General features: G+C 50.6%; 1 protein-coding gene across 2 annotated transcripts in view; it reads left to right on the top strand.

Annotated features, from left to right (window-relative positions):
* Positions 1 to 1,285: 1,285 nt before the first annotated feature.
* The window catches only part of LCP2 (lymphocyte cytosolic protein 2), a 47,874-nt gene continuing 25,702 nt past the window's right edge, over positions 1,286 to 23,457 (top strand). For both annotated transcript variants that reach the window (XM_069556003.1, XM_069556002.1), the window contains exons 1-6: positions 1,286 to 1,688; positions 6,189 to 6,251; positions 11,228 to 11,274; positions 20,574 to 20,639; positions 21,034 to 21,065; positions 21,660 to 21,697. In XM_069556003.1, coding sequence (XP_069412104.1) covers positions 1,611 to 1,688; positions 6,189 to 6,251; positions 11,228 to 11,274; positions 20,574 to 20,639; positions 21,034 to 21,065; positions 21,660 to 21,697 — 324 coding nt within the window. In that variant the 5' untranslated portion in view covers positions 1,286 to 1,610. The remainder of the gene's footprint in view (positions 1,689 to 6,188; positions 6,252 to 11,227; positions 11,275 to 20,573; positions 20,640 to 21,033; positions 21,066 to 21,659; positions 21,698 to 23,457) is intronic.

Below are 23,457 nucleotides of genomic sequence, written 5' to 3'. Positions count from 1 at the left end.
CCTGGGCTGCCTCAGCTGATGCCTCTGGCGCCCTTGGAGGTAAAGATGACATTAACTCAGATTCATGGACCACATCCATTAAGATGCTTAGTCCGGGATAAAGGGCAGATATTATTTACATAAAGATGTGGCGAGGTTGGTGCATAACAGTGAGGGTGGGGCTCCTGAGGTTGTGTATAAGATGGAAACTGCATGGCCAAAGCGATCTTTGAAAAAGCTTCAGGAAGCCATCACTTCAGCGGCCAACTCAGTAAATGCAACAGACTCAAACCTCAGGACAGACAGTCGTTTGTGTGTTCCTGGGGAGCACTAGATAGAACGGTGAAATTGGAGCCTGTGGTGTTCCACGGATATGTTTACTTTTGACACTGGGTTCACCCTCAGTCCAGGAGATGCTCAGCTACGAGAAGTGCACAGGGTCTGAGAAACTGTCAGAGAGAACCCAGACTCCCACCTGCTGTCTCCAGGGATGTGCTCTTTAGAAAGAAATGTGGACGAATAAATAGCAGATAGAATGTCTGGGGGAACAAGAGTGACTAGACTATATGGCAACATCAGTAGCAATTGTTATTTCTTTCCTTCCTTAAGTTTGTCTAGCTGAACACATCTATAGTTTTATGCGCATATGAAGCAATTTTTGTGTTCCTGTTTTACACATATGGAAACTGAGCTTCCTAGAGTTTAAGCCTTTGCCTGAGGTTGCCCAGCATGGAAACAAGTATATCTGAAATGAAGCCTGGGGACTGTCCTGCTGGTCCAGTGGTTAAGACTCCATGCTCGCACAGCAGGGGCTCGGGGTCCGTCCCTGGTCACGGAACTCCAGCCCATGTGCTGGACCTAAAGATCCTGTGTGTTGCAGCCAAGACATGGTGCCGCCAAATAAACAGATGAAGATGAAAGAAAGAAAGAAAGAAACGAAGCCCAGGTCTTCCCAGTGGTGCTCCTTTCTCAGTTCTGGATCCCAACTCACTGACTCAGAGGATCCACTTGTAATAACTATAAGGGGCAGCTAAAGAAGCTCAACCTTACGCTTTTGAGAGAAACTGAGCCGTGGTTGGAAAGCATTGAAAGGTCATGTTTCTTCCCCTTCACTGATGTGGGAGATTGTCTATATTTTAGGTGAACCGTCAAATTAGATTTTGCGTCTGTAAAGACCCACCCAAGCAGGAATGTGGTTTAAATATTAAACATATGGATGCCAGGGATTTCAATGGAAACGCACTTGGGTGTCTAAGTTCCCTTCATCGCTCCTCCTACTGGGCTGGGGTAGATGGGGCCCAGCGGGGAATTACCAGCCTGTAGCTCTTTCTGCCTCTTGAGTCCCCAGAGCTGGGCTTCCTTGTTTACTTATTTAGAGCCCAGCAGAGGAAGTGGTAAAGGAAACTTGCTGAGTCGTTTTCTGAGAAGAGACCATATTTGTTCGCAGAGGAAGCTGTTGCTTTCTGGGATCTGGCTGCAACAGAAAGGACATCGGCTCCAACAAGACTTTTCCAGAAGGTACCCGGGAGTTGGAAGAGCTGAAGACACCTCCAGACTCTGGATTTGGGGTTCTCTGTCCATGGGTGCAGCGCCCATGCTCAGCTGGTGAGCTTCCTCCTGAGTGAGCAGACATGGCATTCAAGAACGTGCCCTTTCGCTCTGAGGTCCTGAACTGGGACCCTGACGCCCTTGCAGACTATTTCAAAAAGGTGAGCCTTGCTCTTTAGTGGCCGGGGGGCTGGGCAGAGGCTTGAAGAGGGAGTGCAGGCAGAATGAGAGAGGCATGAAGGACAGCAGCGGAGCTTCCAGCCTTGGGCAGTCTCTCTGGTTGACGGAGCAACACTGAGCTCTCTGGCCATATGTTCTGGGGAGAAGGGAAGCCCTCAAGGGGCGAGTGCCTACTACACACTAGGATTTGAGTTTGTCCCCTTCAGGCACGGACGCATCTAACTCACTCCAGGATTGCTGTCCTACTGGCTCAGCTGCGAAATAAGCCAAGGGAAGCTAACTGGACCCAAACCCCAGGGACTGCATGTGATGGAGGCAGAATTCCGGTCACACCTGTCCAGTATCAGAGTCCGTGCCCTGAGACTCAGAACCGCTATAACTGCTAGTGAGATCAAGGCTTCTTGCTCGAAAGGGAAACATGGAGTCTTGAGGGGTAGGAGAGAGGAAAGGCAGGGTGGAAGACTGTGATGAACGATGCTGGAGATGGCGTCTGAGCAAGTCATTGCTTGTGACTTTGAAAGAGAGCTATTCAACCACTTACCTAGAACAGAGTCTCATGGGAACTTCATGAGGGTCTTATGATGCAGGCTGGGAAATGACATGAGCCTCAGGCCTTCAGATACTGAGGCCTCCGAAAAGGAAAAGATTTGCCAGGAAGGGTCAGGGGCCAAGCTTGTGGCAGAGCTGAGACCAGAGTGTTGCTATCCCACCTTCTCGTCTTGAAGGAGCTCAAGGATCCTTGTGTTTGGTCATCTGCTGGTGGGGCCATGGGTCACAGGCTTGCTAGGGCAGATCCCAAGTCATGTGACCCTCTATAACTGTCCAAGGGATACGTTGTCTTGTGAGGGACCTCTGAGCTCTTAACACTCCCATTTTTGGAGGCTGGCATCCAATTCAGTGGATACTCCAGATTATCACAAGGATATGGTTTTAAGTCATGACCTTAGAGGTTTTCTAAGTTAACTTACTATTTTTCCTGGTATGGGGTAGGCTCCCTGTAACACATACCCAAACCTGGGGTCTACATGGTGCCAAAGTACTTAGTGCCACAACTATTCTGCCCTAAGAAAAATGTGAAAATGTTGAATTGGGTGTGGCATGGTAGAGGCACAACCCACAGATCCTGTTATTTGCTGGCTGCTGTGCATCTCATTTCGGTTATTTTTCCCTCACTGGAAGTCATAATAACCTTAGGTTTCAGCACAGTGGGTGCAAAGATCGTTGAGATAGCTGACTTTTGAAAGAGTTAAAAGTATTTATTCTAAATGCTTTTCTTAAATTTAGACCAAATAACTGAGGGCCACAGTGAAATTTACTAAGATGCTATAAACTGGCATATTAGATCAATACAGAAAGGAGAAAAGAACTGAGAATTATCAAGGGCACTTCTGGGGACAGGCTGATGGGCCAGAGGCCCAGTCTCCAATCTGAGAAAGAGAACTGCACAACCCAGGTCAGCAACGGAGGAATCCAAGTTCTGTTCAGGACAGGGAGATGGCCTGCAGGTCAGGATGACTCACGTAGGTGCTCTCTGCCTCAGTTGGGGGAAGAGAGAATTTTCTTACAGACCCTGGACTCCAGATCATGTCCACAGAAACTGAACAGGTTCCCTTCCCCGCATGAAGGAAGGGACGAGGAGACTGAAGGGTGTTTGTGATCTAGGAAGCTCTGGCCCTTCTACAGACCCAGATAGACACCCTTTAAATGCTAAGCACCTCACTTCCCCCAGAGAGAAAATGCTAAGTGAACTGACCGTGGCGTCCTTTGGGGTTGGATCTTAGCCACCGAAGACCCACTGGCAGATGCGATTTCTCTCTTTTTTTTTTTTAAATTAAGGAATGTGTCATGTCTCTGACTTAGGCATGCCATTTTCTTTTTCTTCCTTTCAATTAATTTTTGTTTCTTTATTTGACTGTGCTGGGTTTTAGTTGTGGTGTTCAGGATCTGATTTGTGCCATGCTGGATCTCTCAGCTGTGGCGTGAACCCAAGCATCCTGTATTTGGAGTCAGCCCCTGGACTGCCAGGGAAATCCCAGAAGGTTTACTTTCTAACGAAGCGCTGGGGTCAGGTCTCCCTTGGAGGCACCTCCCCAACCAGCTCTGGAGTCAGCCACACCTTGGCTTGAATCCCGACTCCGCCACCTGCTAACTTGCTGACCCTCCCTTAGTTACTATACCTCTCTGTGCCTCAGCTTCCTCGTCGGTAAAACAGAGACACTCGTAGTAATTAGCTCATGGGATTGTCGGGATAAATAGAGGAGATACATGTGTGAGGCCTCCAGCAGAGAGGGGTCTGATTCACGTTCGAGCTTCCCTTTCTCCTACTCTATTCACCGGACCCTGCCTGGGGACTCCATGCAGACCAGCAGGCTTTTGTGTCTTACTGTCTCAGACATGTGCAGCTCATCCTCTGTCCAGAACTTAAGCCCTTGAGGATTGAGGTCATGTTTTCTATTTCTTTAAGTCCTCTGATTCCTTTTGACTTAGCAGAAAGGGATCCTTGGACCATGCAACGGAAAAGACTCTGGATCAGAGCCATGAGTTCTAATCCTAGCTGCGTCCCCAACTCACTGTGTGACCTTCAGCCAGTCCCTTCCCCTCTCTGGGCCTTAGTTGTCCTGTCCACAACACCAGGTACCTGCTCAGAGCAGTGCCAACCAGAGCTTGTCACTCATAAGAATTATCTGGGTATATGCTAAAAAGACAGGGCTTCCCTGGGATCTCAGTTGGTAAAGGATCTGCCTGCAACGCAGGAGACATGGGTTCGATCCCTGGGTCAGGAAGATCCCCTGGAGAAGGAAATCCCCTGGATTTCCCAGTATTCTTGCCTGGAAAATCCCATGGACAGAGGAGCCTGGTGAGCTACCGTTCACAGAGTCACAAGGAGCAGGATACTACTGAAGGACTGAGTATGTATGCTGAAAGGACAGAGGTCTTACTCCCAGGCCTGATATTACTGACTCAGAACCAAACTTCCGGGCAGGCCCCAGTCTGCGGGACTGTCTGTCTATCTAGAGTCCAAGTCAGAACTCTGCAAAATCAGAGATTCAGCTCATAACGCTGGTGGTGAAACTGATGAATTAAAGGCAGCTGAACATTCCAAGAACAATTTCACCATTTGCAACATGGATAAAAGGGATGTTTGGGGCTATGCAGAAGCTGGTTTCTTCCCACGGACCACTAAATCATTTTTTCCGAGCTTTCTAATATTCACCCTACTCTGTCATGCCATGAAGTTCACAACAATTGCCCTCACTCTTTTGATTTCTTGGCCATAAGAAAAGGTTGTGATTTTAAGTTACCAAAAAAAGGAGTCCACAAACTGTGAAATCCATACTTCCGAGGAGAAGCTGAGATTCTCAAGGACAAACATTTTGCCTTAAATTCTCTGGCTAGAAACCTCAAATTAAGAGATATTTCAAAGGTAAATGCTTACACTGTTGAGGACTAGGCCAAACAGACACTTGCTTCAATTGTCAATTGGTGTGACTCTAGGAAAGCAGCAGGTTCTAAAAATGATCATTCCTGTTGAGGCGGTAAACCTATTCTGAGACTCTAACTTCAACTATTTAAAACAGAAGAAAAAATTTTATGCAAAAGAATATCTATGATGTTGTTTGATCTTGTAGGTTAAGCTGCACTTAAGTCTGTTCACTTACCGTTTGTAAGTTTTACTGTTAGTAACTAAAAGGAGAATACTCCTGATAGAGACATTAAAGCCTTGCTCTGAAGCCCAGCTGTCACTTCTGCCACCTGCCTATCCATGGAACCTTGTATAAGTTACTTGACTCTTTGTGCCTTTGATTCTCCATTTGAAAAATATGAAGCTTAAATGATTAAAATTGGTTTAAGCACTTAGAATGGTGCCTACCATATGGCAAGTATTCAGGAATTATTAGAAGTTTCAATTATCATTGTTACAGCAGCAATTTGGGGAAATAACGAAATATTCAGCAATAGAGCAAATTAAAATAATGTTCAAAATCACTTTGTAATAACATGAGTCAGTACCTTTATTTTTCAAGAGAAAAAGACAAGATAAGGAGATTGAATATGAATGATAACACTGACTGTGTTTAGAAAGATGCTTTGGAAAAACCACTGAAGGAAACACATTGCCATGTTCACCCAGGTTGTCTTTGGGTGACCAGATGATGCCTACTATTTGTTTTCTTCTTTCAACTCTTTTCCATTTGCCGGCAGAGCGTATGGCCAGCCCTTGGCAGCCCTAGCAGCGTTCTTTCTGTAGGGGTTGGCCTCAAAGCCTTCGACAGGCAATTTCTCCATTTTACAGTCCCAAGGGGTTAGTTAGTGAAAGCAAGGCTGATGTAAGGATAGGGCGCCTCTGACAGACAGCGGGGGAGCGGGGAGCCTGGCTAGCCACAAGCACCACAGATTGCTGAGCTCCTGGGGCAGGCAAGGACGGGGAGCCAGTGGCGTGAACCCGACTGCACTGTTACACCTCCTCTCCTCTGTTTCAGCTAAACTACAAGGACTGTGAAAAGGTCGTGAAGAAGCATCACATCGATGGGCCACGGTTTCTGGTGAGTGCTGGCTGCTAGTTCAACGCATTATGACCAAAACTATTCTGTAACTTTAACCAACGGCTGCAGAGCCAACTTTCTACCCTGTCTCTGAGGCTGTGCAGGGGCATTGCCTGTCTTCAGGATCGCGTACAACCCAAGGCCTTCTTCAGGGTTTTGTATGAGCGCCTCTCTCATCACCTCTCAGGATCCTCCTATTTAGTATACCTCCCAGATCTTTCACTGACACTAAGGTACATTCTGAAGTCAAAGTGTAACTAGGAATCAAATTACAGTTAACACACACACATACCCCTCTTGAAAATCTATTCAAATAGCGCTCATACTCTGAGAAGTTCAAGGGGGAAAACCAGCCACATGGGAGAATGGAAGACTCTCTTTTCCTATTTGTCACTCTAGGGAACATACTCGCTGACTAGAATAAATGGTAGAATCGCCCTCCTTATTTCAGTTATGTCCCTCTTTCTCTTTACAAATTCACACCATTGGTTTTGTGCCAATTAACACACATGTGCTATGGCTTTCTCTGCTCCTTTATATTGCAAGAAGTTTCCAGTGTAATACTAAGAGGCAGCTCTTTACTAAGTACTAAGCCATTACAGAGAAGGGGCTGCTGCTCTAGGTGGAGTTTGAGCCACTGGGCAGTGGCTGGGGAGGTGGTGTGAGCATTTCCCCTGGAATGACACTTTTGCCAGTGGGTAATGGAGACCCTGACTGTACCGACCCAGCTCTTTTGGTTGTGTTTCTTCATTGTTCAAAAACAAAGCAGGAACAAGCCTTCAAAGGTCTCATGGGGTCAATGTTCCCAATTTAGATTTGGACTCGGTGGATAAGTCAAACTGTTTCCTGGCAAGACCTGGTCAGCAGTACTGAGGAAACTGGGCTATGGGGCTTCAGGGATGGAAGGGGCCGTAGAGGGTACACGCTCTAGTTTTCCACCCAGTACATCAATCCGTTTCCTGTATAGCATCTCTGCTACCAATAGCTTCTTGAATTCCTTCACTGATGGTGAGCTCACTACCATGCACAGTCATCTATTCCCTTCTGGGCAGCACTTAAGTCTCACACTGAGACCAAACTTATGCCCCCTTTGCTTTCATGGGCCATATAAGACATCTTCATTCACTGTTCCACGTAAGTCATTCAGTCATTCCCCCTGCCATTCACTTAACCAGGACTTTCCTGGGCTCCTTTTATACACCAGACCATGCCATGTGCTAGGAATGTAGAGATGATTAAGATGAGATTTCTGCCTCCCAGAAGCTTGTTTTATAGTGGAGCGTCATCTCCAGGAAGGCTCTGACCACCACCTCAGTTGCAATTAGAGAAACATGTACACAAATGTGATGCGATTTACTCTGTCACACACCCAGTTACTGGACTAAAGCGTATATTTAATTTAATTTTACACTGCTTGAGTTTTTAACAGCGCTACTTCTTTGCACTAGGCTTTAAGCCACTAGACTTTGAGCATTTAATTGTTATTCTTCTTGCAACTTACCGCTAAATCTGAATATTTCGTTCTTTTAGCTTTTAGCTAAAAGATGCTTTTAGAACTGAGAACTGAGATTTCTCAGGGCTGAATCGAAAGGGAGTAAGACCTCTTTCTTGAAGATGGTCCTGGTCATAGCCCTGGGTGACCTCTAATAAGCACATGCCCTCTCTGAACTTCTTGTTCCTTCCTCTGTAACGGAGCACACTGGACTGAGTGATAGTGGGTGACAGTCCAGCCCAGCTCTGGGGGGGTCCCCCCATCCTCCTTTTGTGAGCTTCAGGCCTGTTGAGACAGGGTTGTTGCCTTGGTTGAGGAGCTTTGCCTTCTCTACCCCGATATCTGGGACATGCCAGGCCCTCAGAGAATGCTGCTCACTCTCATTACTGTGTGAACAGCAAGAAGTGGAAAGAGGGGCTCAAGGAGCCAGGGGAGTAGGGACCAGAGCCCAGCCCTGCCCTGGCAGCTTCTGCTAAAACCGCCTTCCATGCCAGATGCTCTGGGTATGATCTGGGCTTTGATCTGAGCTCTGAGCTCTCAGCTATCACCCTTTTCAGCTTTAAGGTGTCCAGAGCCATTCTGCTTTAAGGGTGAAAATGGAAGACCCAGCCGTCTTTACCCCTCCACCCCTCCGTTTCTCTCCATCCTCTCCCTTCCCCCGTCCTTTCCCCCTCCCTCCCTGCCCTCCTTTCCCTTTCTTCCATTCAGGAGCCAGCAGCCCCCTGGAATCTACACTGCCAGCATTTTGTTTTCCACAGAGAAGTCTGGTGAGGGAACGGGGGTTCTATGCTCCCGAAAGGCTAAGGAAGAGGAGGCCACGTGCTTGGAAGCTCTGTCAGTTAGAAAGGTGTGCGGCTGCATGAAAGAGAAACTGAAGCCCAGTGGCTTAACCAAAGAGGGGCTTACCTTTCTCAAGTGACGAGAAGTCTAGAGGTGGGCACTCTGGACTGGAGAGATGCTAAAGTCGTCGTCGAGAGCTCAGGCCTCACCTAGCCAGCGGGAGCTCTCTGCGGCTTCTGTCCTAATGGCTATGAGATGGCCACTCCATCTCCAGGCATTACATCTGCAATCCAAGCCGGAGGAAGAGGGAGGGCAGAGTGAAACACTCAAAGTGCATGGGGATTGCATTCCCCTGTATTTTCAGGGGTACTTTCCCAAAAGCCTGATTCAGTTAGACTTCAGATCATATCTCACCGGCCACAATGGAGCCCCGTGACCTTGGTCACATGCAAGAGAATTTAGTGTGTTAAATATTTTGAACTGGACACATTTACTGCCTTGAACAAAATCCAGACCCCATCAGTAAGGGAGCAAGAGAGTGGATATTGGGTAGGCAAGCGACAGTGTCGGCTGCAACGCCTCTCCAGGCCGGGCCCAGTTCTCTGCTTTTCTTGCTCTCTTGTCCCTCTTAAGGACACACTCAGCACATAATCATATTCCTGTAAAGCCACTAGACTGACTCCAAGTCACTGTACAAGTAACTCAGAGTTTCCAGACTTTGCTGAAGGTCTTTGAAGAAGGTCTCGGAGGGGGCTTTACACTGTTATGTCACATAGAAGAATTCTCCAAACATCGTGTGTGCTCAGTTGCTCAGTCCTGTCTGACTCTTTGTGACCCCATGGACTGTAGCCTGCTAGGCTCTTCTGTCCGTGGGATTCTCCAAGTAAGAATACTGGAGTTGGTAGCCATTTCTTCCCACAGGGGATCTTCCCGACCCAGGGACCACACCTGCATCTCCTGGACTGCAGGCAGATTCTTGACAGCTTGGACCATCAGGGAAGCCCAGACACGTTCACCACCTTCCATCTTTCCTCCCAGTTCCTATCCCTGCTTCTAAGGCCTTTCTCTGTATTTCCAGCCACACTCACATGCTTACCTTTTCCGTCACCTGCTTCCTGAAATCCCCTCAGCTTACGTCTCTGACTCAGGAGAAGAGAAGGCAGTGGCCCACCACCTAATCCTCAGCATGCATCCCTCTGGTCACTCCCAGGAAGCCCTCCAACCCTCATGCCACACTGCTAGCATGAGTCTTGGTATCTTCCCTAAGAAGGGAGTGGTTCCAGGGGCAGGGATGCCACGGCTCAGTGATGCTAGAGAAAGAAGTTAATAAGTTTGAAGAAAGTCTTGATTGTCTCAGGACTCTTGCCAAAGCCTCCTTCCTGGCCCTGTTGCCAGGTCTGATATGGGGGCTGGATCCGACTCCGTTCCTAAGAGCTGAAGTGGAAGGCCGTAGCACATTTTAAGAGGCCCCAGCCCCAGTGCCAGCTGGGCTTAATGGGAAGTTTGCCCAGCTCGTCTCAGAAGGCAGCCAAAATCCTGCCAGGCAGCTCCCAGCCCAGAGCGGAAGAAGCAAAAACACTAACTAACCTCCAACAACCATCCAGACCCCAGCTGCTCTGCCCTGGGACAGAAATTGCTCACCTAAACCCCATTCATCGCTCTCAAAGGGTCTGTCAGGCACTGTGCCAAGCACAGGACACACTCCATCTCATTCAGTCCTCACAGCCCCTGAAACAGAGCTGTTCATATTATCAAGGTTCCCATTATACAGAGAAGGAAACTGAGGCCTAGAGAGATTAAGTGTCTGTCCCAAGTCAGGGAACTGCTAAGTGAGGGAACCAAGATTCTAAACCAGCCTGTCCGACTCCAGTGCCCCCACCCTGACTGCTGGGGCTCTGGCCTCAATTAGACAGTTAAAGAGGCCCTTCTTGCCTCGGCTTTGGTTCTATGGAGCATGTGCCCACCCTCTTTGCTTCCCTCTTCTCTCTCCCTCCCCTCCTCTTTTCCAACACAGGCCGCTAAGGCTCCAGAGGGCTTAGACGTGGTAGGAGGAAGCTCGCAGGAAGGAAATCGCCCACAAAAGCCACAGAGCAGGGTCCTAGCCCCAGCTCCATCGCCTACAAGCTGAAATCCCTTACACCTTGGGGCCCCACTTTCTCACTAAAATGAGACAACGTGACAGTTTCTCCCTCACAGGGCTGATGCGAGGATTAATCGAGGTGCTGTAAGGAGGCAGTCAGTTCTTTAGAAACACAGGTCTCTTTCTTCTTTCCACTCTCAGTTCCCTCAGGACAGCCTCTTGATTGCTCCCTTGCATCTAGAGAATCCTACCAACACCTCCCGTGAAGGAGGCAGCTGGGCTGTGATGAGGCCGCAGAGCACAGAGTCCCTCTCCAGGCCGGCTGCTCACAGCCGTTCCACGGCAGCTGAGGGCCTGAGGTCTGGGGCGGGAGGCTAGGAAAGCTGTTACAGCCTGGCCAAGTCCACATAAAATCCGAGTTTCGGGCTCCCTGTGACCCGATGTGGCCGTCCAGGGCCCGCAGGCTCCAGTGCCCCATCTAGAAGCTGCCTGCTCGGTCGGGTGGCTGCGGCCTCCTCTCCCGCTGGCCGCAGGCCTGCTGTCCCCTGTCGTTTCGCACCTGACTCTGCTCACCTGGCCTGGAGCCCCTTCTGCGGGTTGTAACTACCACTGTCTCCATTGCAGAACCTGGCAGAGAACGACATTCAGAAGTTCCCTAAGCTCCGCGTGCCGTGAGTACTGGCCCGGTGACTGGGGTGGGGTGGGGAGTAGACCCCGGAAGCTGAGCTACTGTTCTGTCACTGTCAGCTTAAAATAGGAAAGCAATCAGGAAGAGAGCAGGCAAGAGCAGTGTTCGGGGAAGAGAAGTTACATAATGTGTCGAGAAAAAGAAGCAACGGTCCTAGTCCAGCTGGTACTTGGCTGCTCTTGCCAAAGATCAGCCTGATTCTGGCCCATGTTCTCATTTCCTCTCTCCCCAGTGGGGTGGGCTGGCCTTTGAAAACAGCACCAGAATCAAGAGATCTGAGATTTCATCGTGGTTTCATCACCAACTCAGTAACTGCTTCAGTTTTTTGGTCCTTGGTAGAATGAGAGCGTTGGACCAGATGAGTCGGGCAATGGGCTCCGTTTGGTCTGTCAGTAATGACCATTTGGGTGGCTGCGATGGGCATCATGTTGAGAGGAATTCTGAGGAGAAGGGGGCCGATTCTGAGGTCTGACGTGGGTGCTGAAATGCGAAGTTGCAGTGTGCGTATTGGGCCATGTTTCCTGCCCTTCTTGCAGAAGTCTCACACTCTGATGCTTGAGGAGCCAGGGAGAAATGTGTGCAATGGGCCAGGCTGAAAAATACAAAGTCCAGTCATTTACCACCGTTGAATAAAGCTTGAATATGGAGAAATATTTTTCTGCTGTAAGAAAGACGATAGGGCCTTAGTTGTAGCACGTGGGGTCTTGCTTGCACAGTGGGATATTTCGCTGTGGTACATGGATTCTCCAGTTGTGGTGTGTGGACTCCCTAGTTATGGTGCGTGGACTCCCTAGTTGTGGTGCATGGATTCTCTAGTTGAGGTGCGTGGATTTCCTAGTTGTGCTGCGTGGATTCCCTAGCTGTGGTGCATGGATTCCCTTGTTGTTATGGTGTGTGGATTCTCTAGTTGTTGTGGTGTGTGGATTCCCCAGCTGTTGTGGTGCGTGGATTCCCTAGCTCTTATGGTATGTGTGGATTCCCCAGCTGTTATGGTACGTGGATTCCCCAGTTGTGCTGCGTGGATTCCCTAGTTGTTGTGGTGCCTGGATTCCCTAGCTGTGGTGCGTGGATTCCCTTGTTGTTATGGTGGTGGATTCTCTAGTTGTTGTGGTCCGTGTGTTCCCTAGTTGTGGTGTGTGGATTCTCTAGTTGTGGTCCGTGTGTTCCCTAGTTGTGGTGTGTGGATTCCGTAGTTGTGGCGCATGGATTCCCTAGTTGTGGTGCCTGGATTCCCTAGTTGTGGTGCCTGGATTCTCTAGTTGTGGTGCGTGGACTCTCTAGTTGTTATGGTGCCTGGATTCCCTAGTTTTCATGGTGCATGGATTCTCTAGCTGTGGTGTGTGGATTCCGTAGTTGTGGCGCATGGACTCTCTAGTTGTTATGGTGCCTGGATTCCCTAGTTGTGGTGTGTGGACTCTCTAGTTGTTATGGTGCATGGATTCCCTAGTTGTGGTGCCTGGATTCTCTAGTTGTGCTGCGTGGATTCTCTAGTTGTGGTGCCTGGGCTCAGTTGTTGCGGTGTATGGACTTGTTGCCCTGAGGCATGTGGGATCCCCGATCAGGGATCAACCCTGCCTCCCCTGCATTGTAAGACAGATTCTTAACCACCGTACCTCTAGGAAAGTCTCAATGCCCAATCTTTGAATTTATCAAGTAGCTAGAAATACAAGTTTTATGCAATATATCTCGATTTTTAAATGTTGCTCAAATATTTTTTAATATTGTGAATGCCAAAGTTCGCACCCTTATGGGCTAGATTTAGTGTGGGGGCCCCTAGTCTGAGATCTCCCTTCCAGACACCCTCTGGGGTCCTTTTTCTTGCTCTAAACATCTTAGAGCTCACAATGATGAAAGGGCAGTAGGTCAGTGAAGTAGGAGGTGAAAATTTTCGTGAATAGGTAGAGCTGCCGGAGTAGCTCAGATAAGAAAACCATGACTCTCAGGTTCCCTCATGTGGAAGGGTGAAGAAAAAGACGGGAGTAAGGATTTGCCTTTGGTACTGCCTGTCTCCAGGGGCCACTATTGTTGAAGAATAATCGATCTTAGTTTTTTTCCCTAGTCCAAAATGGCTATTTAAATCCAGTTAAATTAAAAATTCAGGGACTTTCCTGGTGGTTCAGTGATCTGATACTCCATGCTCCCAATGCAGGGGGCCTGGGTTCGATGCCTGGTCAGGGGACGAGATCCTGTGTGCTATAGCCAAGGGTTCCCATGCTGCACCTAAAAATCTTACCTGCCACACTAAAAGATCTCACGTGCCATAACTATGAACCAGTGCAGCCAAATAACTAAAAATAAAGACTCAAAAAATAACAAAACATTCAGCCCCTCAGAGGCACTAGCCACATTTCAAGGGCTCAGTAGCTAGATACAGTGGTGACGATTATATTGGACATTATAGATGTGATGCCCTAGAAAAAGGCCACAGTTCTAGGTCAAGGAGAGAACTTAGCATATAGCAGTGAGAACTGGTGGCTGGTGGGCTAGAGTCAGCCTGTAGACACGTTAAGTTGGATCCACATAGTGTTTTAAAATCAGGAAGTGGCATCAGGAAAGACTCTGGGGAAGAAGGGAACCTAACCTGGATCTTGAAATATATCGAGTGGTCAGATAAAAAATGATTGAAAGACATTCTAGAAATGGGGACTATATTGCGAAGGCATGATACCAGTGCGTTTATTGGAACTGCAAGTAGGTCAGAGCAGTTGAGGCGTACGTGGGGGAGTGCGCAGTGAAAAGACCACAGTAGCTGGTTACAGTTGTGAAGGATGCTTCGAGCTGTTATGAGTCTGAGAGTGTTGGTGAAGTGAGTTCACCAGGGGGAACACTGAGGTAAACCCTGCATGTTGACTCTCTCCAGGGTGTGTAAAACATGATGGAGAGGAGGGCTCAGCTGGAGACATGGAGCCTGGTTAGGAATGATAGCTAAGATCCCACTGTGAGGTGGCAGCTTCTCCCAGGGCTATGGCTAGGAAGATGCTGGGAGGAGGGGATTCAATCAGAGCAATAGACGGAAGGGGATGAGGAAGGCACTTTAACTGGGAGGATCCTTTTTTCAATCTTAAGGCCTTAGATCCACCTCCTTAGATTAAGGAGCTGATGTCTGCAGTTCAACGTGAGGTGGAGGTGGGATATTTCTTCAGTTATATAAAAACTAAAACAACGACTTGGCCTGCAGTAAAAATCCCCCCCTTGGGTTTGCCCCCCAAGGCAAGGCACGAGGGCTGTCCACGGAGCATGAAAGGCGAACTGGTCGGGGAGGCATCCAGGGAAGGCCCAGCTGCCCTGATCAGGTGATTCTGAGTGTGAGCATTGGTATAAAAAGTACCAATTTTCAGCACACCTCTGTGAGCTCTGTGCCTGGGATGAGTCCTAGAGTACTCTTGAGTTTCCAAGTGTATAAAATGAAGGAATGGGTTATATGATCTCCATGAGCACATTCTTTTAAAAGATATTATTTCAGATCTGAACAGGCAGACAGGAGAGCTTAGTGAGTAAAATGCAGGCTCTGAGAGCAGGCTAGTTGAGACCCAATTCTCCCATTCATTAGCTATGAGTCTGTGGACAAGTTATTGGAGTTCCCTAAGCCTCAGCTTCCTCATCTGTAAAATGGGGACAATTACAGACCCTGTCTCAAAGAATCAATGAGAGAGTTAGAAGAAACAATGGAGATATAATAAAATGTACTGAAGAGGCATTAACTATTCCAGCCATTTTATGCAAAATCCCAATGAGCACCATTTCAGATTTTTACTAATGATTTTATCCTACCAACTGGGGAGGATGAAAGCATAGAAAGGCATGGGCTTCGGAGCAAGGCAAAGCCAGGTTCTAAAGCAGGCTCTGCCTCCTACTAGCTGTGGGACTCAGGCAAGTCATTTCAAGTCTGAGCCTCAGGTTCCTCATCTAGAGGAGAGGAAAGAAGGAACTCAGAGGGGGCAGTGTATATGGGTATGTGGGTGAGTGGGAGGCAGCCCACATAAGCTGCCTGCGTGTATAGATATTCCGGGCTCATTTGCTCCATTCCTTTGTACACAGGTCCATTTGCCCTAGACCATTTCCCTAAAGAGCTATACAGAAGAAATTGTGTTTATGTACAGTGGACCAAAACAAGATTACACTCCTCTGAATAGCTCAGTCTCCTTAAATTTGCTTTAAAAAGTCAGTACTAAATGGATTTTGTAAGAAGGCAGTTTCTGGTGGGAAAGTGTTCTCTGTCTGCAGACATAGGACTGTCTCAGGCCTAGTTTCTCCCAGAGACCTCACAGACAATGTGATGGAGGAGAGTTTTAAAATGAAACAGTGTAGCGTCCTTTTGGAGAACTGAGCCTAGCGCCTGTGGTAGCACTGAGCATGACCTGGTTAAATCGATAGAGCACATGATAAAATCTTCGATGATCATCTGCAGTTTTTTTTTTTTTTAAATGTTGTAAGTTTTTGTTGCTATTTCTGCACTGGGTCTTTGTTGTCGCTTGAGGGCTTTCTTTAATCATGCTGAGCGGGGTGGTGGGGAGGGGGCATACCCTCTAGTTGCAGTGTGCGGGCCTCACTTTCCGTGGCTTCTCTTGTTGCACAGCACAGGCTCTAGGGTGCAAGGGCTCAGAAGTTAATGGTGCATGAGATTAAGTTGCCCACAGCATGTGGGATCCTCCCAGAGCAGGGATTGAACCCACGTCCCGTGCATTGGCAGGCAGACTCTTATCCAGTGTACCACCAGGGAAGTCCAATTTTATGTTTAAAATAATATAGTGTAACTTTAAAAAAAAATGGAAGAAGAGGGCAAGGATGTGGTGGTAATGTAGGCAACAGATAGGTATTGGATGATTCTCTTTATAACATCAGTGATCACTGTCCCCATCATCCATAGTGGAATTAGGATGGAAAAAGCTAAGATCCAGTTAGAGAGACAAGGCAGTCGTGCCTGTTGATTTGTCTGTCTTCTGAAAAGGCGTCGTCTCCTAACCTCAGAGACAGCTCCCTGTCTCATCTGCTCAGCGCCTACCTAAGATATAAAGACAGCAAAGGATGGCGAGCAGGATGGAGGGAGGGCGCAGAGCTGAACTCAGCGCTGTGTTCATGACACGTGCTCAGCTCCCAGCAGACTGGGGACAGTGCCAGGCCCCTCTCCGACGTGTGGCTCCCCTATCTCGTTCGTTGGCTAAAGCCCTGTCCAGGTGCCCCATCCTCCCTGCACGGAAAGTGCCTCCATCCCACTGACTGCCGCGCTCCTCCTCCTCAGTGGGAGCCCAGAGCACTTAACTTCCGCTCAGCTCCACGTGAAAAACCTACATGGGGCCTTTGACAAACACCTCCCCCAGCACCCTGCTGTCCTTGCTGGTAAACAGGATAGCTCTTCCTGGCTACAACCCAAAATGACTGGAGCATAAGTAACTTGTAAATCTGTCAGGGGGAGGGCATGGCTGAGAAGTGGGAGACCCTCAGATTCTTGCTTCCTGCTCACGTGCCTAGTTGCCCCTGGAGGCCTGAGTCTTGAGAGCGATGTCCTGGCTTCTCCCTGGCTCCTCAGGTGACAGGAGAGAATTTTGGAAGGTTTGACTCTTGGTTCAAGAAGACTTGCCTTTAAGGAGGAATTTTGTTCCTTTAAAGAAAGGTGAAATGCAAGTGAAAGCCAGATTGGGTGTAAGAACATGGGCTGGGAGGTGGGACAGGGGTCAGGGTGGTGTCAGAGCAGGGAGGGGTTGAGGGGTGGAGGAGGGCCTCTGGGCGAGGGGCAGGCCAGTGTGCCTCTGAAACTAAGGTCAAGGAAGCAGCTCCCCGTCCCCCCAAGCCCTCTAGGAGACAGGGAAACTCATCTACAGCTCACACTATGCGACCTTCGGCAAGAAGAACATTTCAGCTGTGCACGAGACATACGACCACACAGGCAGTGGGGCAGAGTGTTCGGAAATAACATTGACGCTTACTTGCACTGTGGGCTCTGACACTTTCCACGCTGCTCTGCCTTCCTCCCTGCCTGCCTTTCTTTCCCAGTTTCCTTCTTACTTCTGTGTGACCAGCAGAGTTGATTTCAAGACGCCCTTGTGAGCCTCCACCCCCATTGGCAGAACACAAGGGCCGTGGGAAGGGAGCCCCACGTGTCCCGGGAGAGCCTTACAGGGGCCACAACACGCAGAGACCCCGAGTCCTGCTTCCTCCGCTTCGATTCTTTCGAAAGCAAGTCCAAGAAGACCAGATCACAGGAGTGATTTCACAAGCTTTCAGCCCATAGGACCCACCCATGTCTCTGGGGCACTTGTTGTGACTGCGTCCAGCGGCTCCTAGCCTCTCCTGGACGTTCTGACGGGTTAAGTCTCCAGTGGGCCTGGCCATCAGTGTTTGTGGCCATGGTCCAGCAGTCAGGGATTCTCCAGCAGGGCCAACCTTCCTGTTTCGCTGATGAGGCAGGGAGGACCAGGAAGGGCAATACCCGGCCTGAGGTCAGGCTGTGGGCACTGTCCGGGGGCAGGAGGCTGCAGTCACACTCAGCAGGACCCCCCTCCCAACCTCTGTACCGTCCAGCATGATCGGAGGAGGCCTCCACCTGAGAAGTCAGAGGCCCACCCCCATCACACAGCGAGCTAGGGGTCTCGGCTGCCACGGCCTGGCTTCCTGCGGAAAGGTCCGCTCCGCTTCTGCGGCTGAAGACAAGCAGAGAGAGTGGTGTCTACCCGAGGGCGTCGGTCTCTCCTGGGGCTGAGTGCGGCCTGGGGTTTGTGGGAAGGAGGGAGAATGAGTCACCTCCGGCCGCTCACTGTCGCTTGGTCCTCTGGGGGCGTGGGAGTGAGTGGGGGACAGCCGCGAGAGTCTGCAGGCAGAGGTGCAAGAACCTCGTGCTCTGATCCCAGCACCGCTGCCCTGTGCACGCGCCGCCACAGCCAGCGGCCCCAGCTGCGGGGAGGCGGTGTTCTGAGGCCTCAAAGCAGGGGGCCCGGGGGCCCCACGTCTGTCACAGGCTGGGCTGCCGGCCCCTCTCCGGCCCTGCTGCTCTCAGCTCGCGCTGCTCCTCTGTGGGGCTGTGGTTTGCCATTTCCTTCCTTCGCCAGTTAGAGCCCCAGCAGCCTCCCGCCCGGCTGCTGAAGATGCCCCTAAGGAGTTGCCAAGAGCAGCAGGTCTTTTCAGGATCAAAGCCGCTGTGCCAGCTGGTCAGGGCCACCCCGCTTCTCCCCGTGCCCTCCCTTACCGCCCTCACTGTGCGGGGACCCGCTCCCCAGCACCCCCTACTTCAGGTCCTGCAGAAATGTCACCTCCTCCCAGAGGCCCGCTGGGTGGTTTTTCAATTGTAACCGCACCCCGCTCCTGCTCCCCTCGCCCAGCCTGCACCTCTGCTGCCTGCGTGTCCACACAGCTCTCACCTTGAATTTCACTTCCTCCAGTGTTCACTATTTGTCATCTGTTTGTCTCCGCTAGCAAGTAAGCTCCTCGAGAGCAGAGATCTTTGTTTTGTTCACCGAGGTGCCCTGAAGCCCAGCAGGGCTCCTGGCGCTTAGGTAGCCTGGAGTGCGCACTGCTGAGTGAAGGTATGACTGGCTGGGGGTGACGGTGCCCTGACTTACGCTCTGTCAGAGGAGGGAGTGGAGGGACGCTCATCAGCCTCTTGAACAGCCGCTTAAAGGAAACAGAGGAACCAGAAACCAGCAATCTGACGGTGTGATCGGAGCTTCCACTGGGAAGCTCCCCACCCCCGCTTTAAAGCATCTCCCTGTGACGTGTGACACCCCAGCAGTGACACCGGAGGAAGGGTTACAGGCTCCTCTCTCTCTCCCCTGACGGCCCCGCTCGTTTATTAAGTTTGTTCATCCTGTCTCTTGGGCTTCCCTGCTGGCTCAGATGGTAAAGAATCTGCCTGCCATGTGGGAGATCTGGGTTCCATCCCTGGGTTGGGAAGATCCCCTGGAGGAGGGCATGGCAATCCACTCCAGTATTCTTGCCTGGAGAATCCCCGTGGACAGAGGAGCCTGGTGGGCTACAGTCCATGGGGTTGCGAAGAGTTGGACACGACTGAGCGACTTAAGCACAGCGCAGCACATCCTCTCACTCAAATGAGCTGAGAGGTTCTGAGCAGGTTCCCGGGGAACGTGGAGAAGTGGGGGGGGTGGGGATTGGGGGCCTGAGGGATGATGAGGGAAGCAAGACGTGGTGGGAGCCAAGACTACTTTGCTAACTTAGCAATTTTGTTTTAGACCAAACTTGTGACCTCGCTGCAGTCACTGCAGCAGAAGGAAGGTACACTCGGCCCCTTCCAGAGGGCAACGGGCTCCATAGAGCTATTCCCAAGGGGCTTCTGGCATCAGGGGTGTTGATTTGGTGTGCTGACAGTGTGCTGCTCTGGAAATGAGGGGGCCTGGCTTCTGAGGCTGCTGTGCATCACTGGGGGAGGGGCCGCTGTGCAGCTGTCTCTTTCTCTCTGGGCCCCTGTGGCCCCACATGTGAAATAATGCAGGGCGAGACCACCTCTGAGCCTCCTCCAGCTGCCCCAGATCTCACGGGAACACGAGCCTGTCAGCTGACAGACCCTGGGTCTCCTCAGTGGTGCTAAGGGAGGCTGGAGTTTACTGCAGAGGGCGTGCCTGCCAGAGCTGCCGTCCCACTCTGCCCTTCCTGCCCTGGGGTTTAGAGATTTGCTAGTTTACAACATCCAAGGAATGAGAGGGTCCTGGCCAAGGCCTCTGGGCATGGGTGAGTCAGGGAGTCTCCCACTTTGCAGGCTGTGCCTAGATGGGGAATACTTCACCAAGTGTTTATAAGAATTCATGTCACCAAGGAGGGAGCGGAGGATGGAAGGAGATTTCAGGCCCAGAAAGCGCACTGAAGCTCTTGTCAAGAGTTCTGCAACGAGCGGCCGATTCCTCCAGGTCTCAGAGGTGGATTGAAGATTCTTGTTAGACATTGCTAGAGGGGTGTCAAACCAAGTCAGGGGAGCTCAGCCCTGCGAATACCAGCACAATAAAATACTCTGCGGTCATGTCCTGATCTGAAGGTTGCTGGATTTCAGAGGAGGAGGAGCCGGTGTGAGCCGGCCAGTCCCCACGGAGGGACTCTGAGCTAGAGCCAGGAGGCTGAGCCTATGCAGAGAGCTTCCTGGGCAGGAGCAAGGGGGTGGAGGTGGCAAGAAAGTGAGGAGAAGAGGGAGAGGGCCAGCTGGAGCCAAAGGAAGAGACCGGCTAGGACTGGCCCAAGTGCCTGAGGTCACACAGACCGGGGGGCTTCAGGACCTAGGGAAGGAAGGCTGAAGGTGGAGGGAGAGAATGCTTTTATCACCTCACCCGTCCCTTTGTCTTATAGGATTCTGAGTAAGTTAAGTCAAGAAATCAACAAGAATGAAGAGAGAAGGAGCATTTTCACACGCAAGTGAGTGGGGCAGCCAAGTGCCCAGGGTCACTTTAATGAGATGCAAAAAATTTTCAAACTCAAGTCTAAATGGGAGTGGTTTTGCCCTCATTTTTGATCTGCAGTAATCCTCCAGTTCAGGGGTTCCCCCTCTCTGTCCTGCATCCTGCCCCTGCATCAGGGGAGCTTCCCTTAGAAAGGCAGGCAGTCATGAGCTCCCAGTTGTACCACCAATGTGATTTCAGTGGTTTCCAGAATTTTCAGGTAGCCTGGCCCGAGTTTCAAAGCAACAAGGACAAGAGTCCTGGGTGGTGAGACATACCCTCCCCTGGGGGCTCCTCTTGCAGGGCTGGACTAAGAGGGATATCTCCCCAAGTCAGTAGGGCTATTAATGCCATGTTGCTTACCTTTGCAGACCCCAAGTCCAGCGGTTTCCGGAGGAGACAGGTAAAGGTCTCTGGGGTTGAGAACGATTGCTTTGGAGATGGGAGGCTCTTCGGTTCTTCCGGCTGCCGGTCCAGGTGTGAGGGGAGGAGAGATAGCACTATGCCATGCACCTGGCCATGATCCCCTTCCAACGGAGGCCCTCTGCACAGACACAGGGAAGGACTCTGCGGGTGGTGCCAGGAACAACCTGGGTTTTGACTGAGCACCCAAGCACAGCCAGTCCTCCTGCTTCTGAGTCTTTAAAGCAATTATTCAGCTGCTAAATTCCACATCTTGTTAAAACGCAGATTCCTGGGTTCCCCCCCCCGCCCCCGGCTAGTTCCTGCAGAATCAGAAGCTCTAAGGATAGGCCCAGGGAATCTGCATATTTTGAAGCTCTCTCAAGTGACTTTCACACACGTGAAAGGTTAAGAACCACCACCTCTGTCTGGTAGAATGAGCCCCTCAGGTAGGAGGTGGAGAGCTGACACTGAGTTGCTGACCCCCAGGTGCGCAGGATGAAGGCAGGGGTGGAGGAGGGCACCGGGCTGGGAAGCGCCGACTTCCCCTCTGTGGCTTCAATCAGCACTAATAACGGTGTTGTCTCCTCCACAGAGAGCCACGAGGAAGACAACGGAGGCTGGTCGTCCTTTGTGAGTATGGGGCGGGTCCTCCCAGCTTAGGGCAGAGTCCGGAGGTCCTTTGTGGTGAGGCACTGGCGTGATGCCGGGGGAGCAAGGCCCTGACGGTGCCCCGCGGGGCTCCGGCGTGCTCTGCAGCGATCAGAGCGTGACTCTCTGGCTTTCCAGTCCTCACGGTTGCTGGTCTCGTCCGGCCCTCTTGCCCTCGGGGCACGGGAGCAGTGGTGGAGGACACCTGCAGGAAAGGCTTGGCGTGAGCCACTTTGTGACGAATGCTGGTGGCGAGCTGGGCTCAGCTGAGGCCTGCGAGGTGCTGACCCGCCGCTGTTCACCAGGAGCCCCCACAGCAGGGCCCGCCCCTAAGGCCCTCCTCACACAGACTACACTAAAGCAGCATTAAAGTAGCTTTTCTCGTGGGCTTAAGTCCCCACTGGTGACACAGAGGGAAAGGGAGCTTAGAATGAACTATCCGCCCTCGAAACACCTCAGGGATGGGATGGCCCAATTGGGTTTTATACTTGAGGGGTCATGATGACCCCTTTGAGAGTCTGATGAATTCTGTACAGCCTCTCCCCAGAAACTGCATCACCACACTTGAAGCCAGACTCAGGCTTAGAACTCTGTTATGGCTTGTAGCCCAGTCTGTTCTTTTCACAGAGGCAGCGGCTGAGCCCACTGCAGCATGTGACTTACGTAAAGCCCCATGACCAGTTAGAGGCAGGCTGAGGGTGCAGCTCGCCCACCCTTAGTCCAGGGGTCCTTCCGGTAAGCGGCTGCCTCTAGTGCCTTTAGGTAACAGACACTAAACGCCCCTGTTCTACTGGGATTCTGGTAAAAGCAAGCATTGAATTTGAAAAAAACAAAACAAAACAAAACAAAACAAAACAAAAAAAACCCTGCTAGTTAAGTCTGTGCTTTTTGCATGAGAACAAAGGAATGTAACAGATTAATTTTGTTCCCAAGGGATAATTGACCAGAGTTTCCTCCCAAATATTTACATTTTCACATAGAAACTGTACCTTAGCCACAGCTTGCCATGCAGTTCCTCCTGTGAGCTCAGTCTAAGGCTGGCCTCCTCCACCTTGTCTTTAAACAGGGAGTCCCCACCAGCTGCTGCTATGACACTCGGGCTTCCATGAAGTGCCCAGCACTGCTCAGGGTACTCGGGGGGCAAGGACAAATGACCCTATGACCATTTTATAGCTTGGAGAACACACACACAGATCAGAATGTGATTTGGAACAAAAACACACACATGGGAATATATGAGCCGAATCCCTGGAGAAACTAGTTGTTCTAGAAGCAAAGAGGAAAAGTCTATTGCTGAGAAAGGCTGATAAGGTAAAGGCCTGGTGGAAAGCCAGGAGCCGTGGGGCTAGGTATGCAGGCTGAGAGATGGCAGGGAGGCCCTGCAGGTCTAAGGGGCAGTCAGCAAGGCCTGGAAAGGTGCTGAGGCTGTGGTTCTCCAGTCCCTCCCACTCATCGTCCTCTGGCCTCAAGTTGCAGTGAAACTGAAGGCAGGACGAAGTCTTTTTTGTGCTCAGGAAGATGAGCCCAACCTCAGCTTGGCTTCCAATGTGTATATGTTTTGGAATATATATATGCATAGGAATATATATATATTATATATACACATATGATATATGTGCTGTGCTGTGCACAGTCACCCAGTCAAGTCCGACTCTTTTCGACCCCATGGACTGTAGCCCACCAGGCTCCTCTGTTCATGGGGATTCTCCAGGCAAGAAGACTGGAGTGGGTTGCAGTGCCCT

The sequence above is a fragment of the Ovis canadensis genome, chromosome 16 (genome assembly GCF_042477335.2).
Source record: "Ovis canadensis isolate MfBH-ARS-UI-01 breed Bighorn chromosome 16, ARS-UI_OviCan_v2, whole genome shotgun sequence".
Lineage (NCBI taxonomy): Eukaryota > Metazoa > Chordata > Mammalia > Artiodactyla > Bovidae > Ovis > Ovis canadensis.
This window is presented reverse-complemented; position numbering and strand designations above follow the sequence as displayed.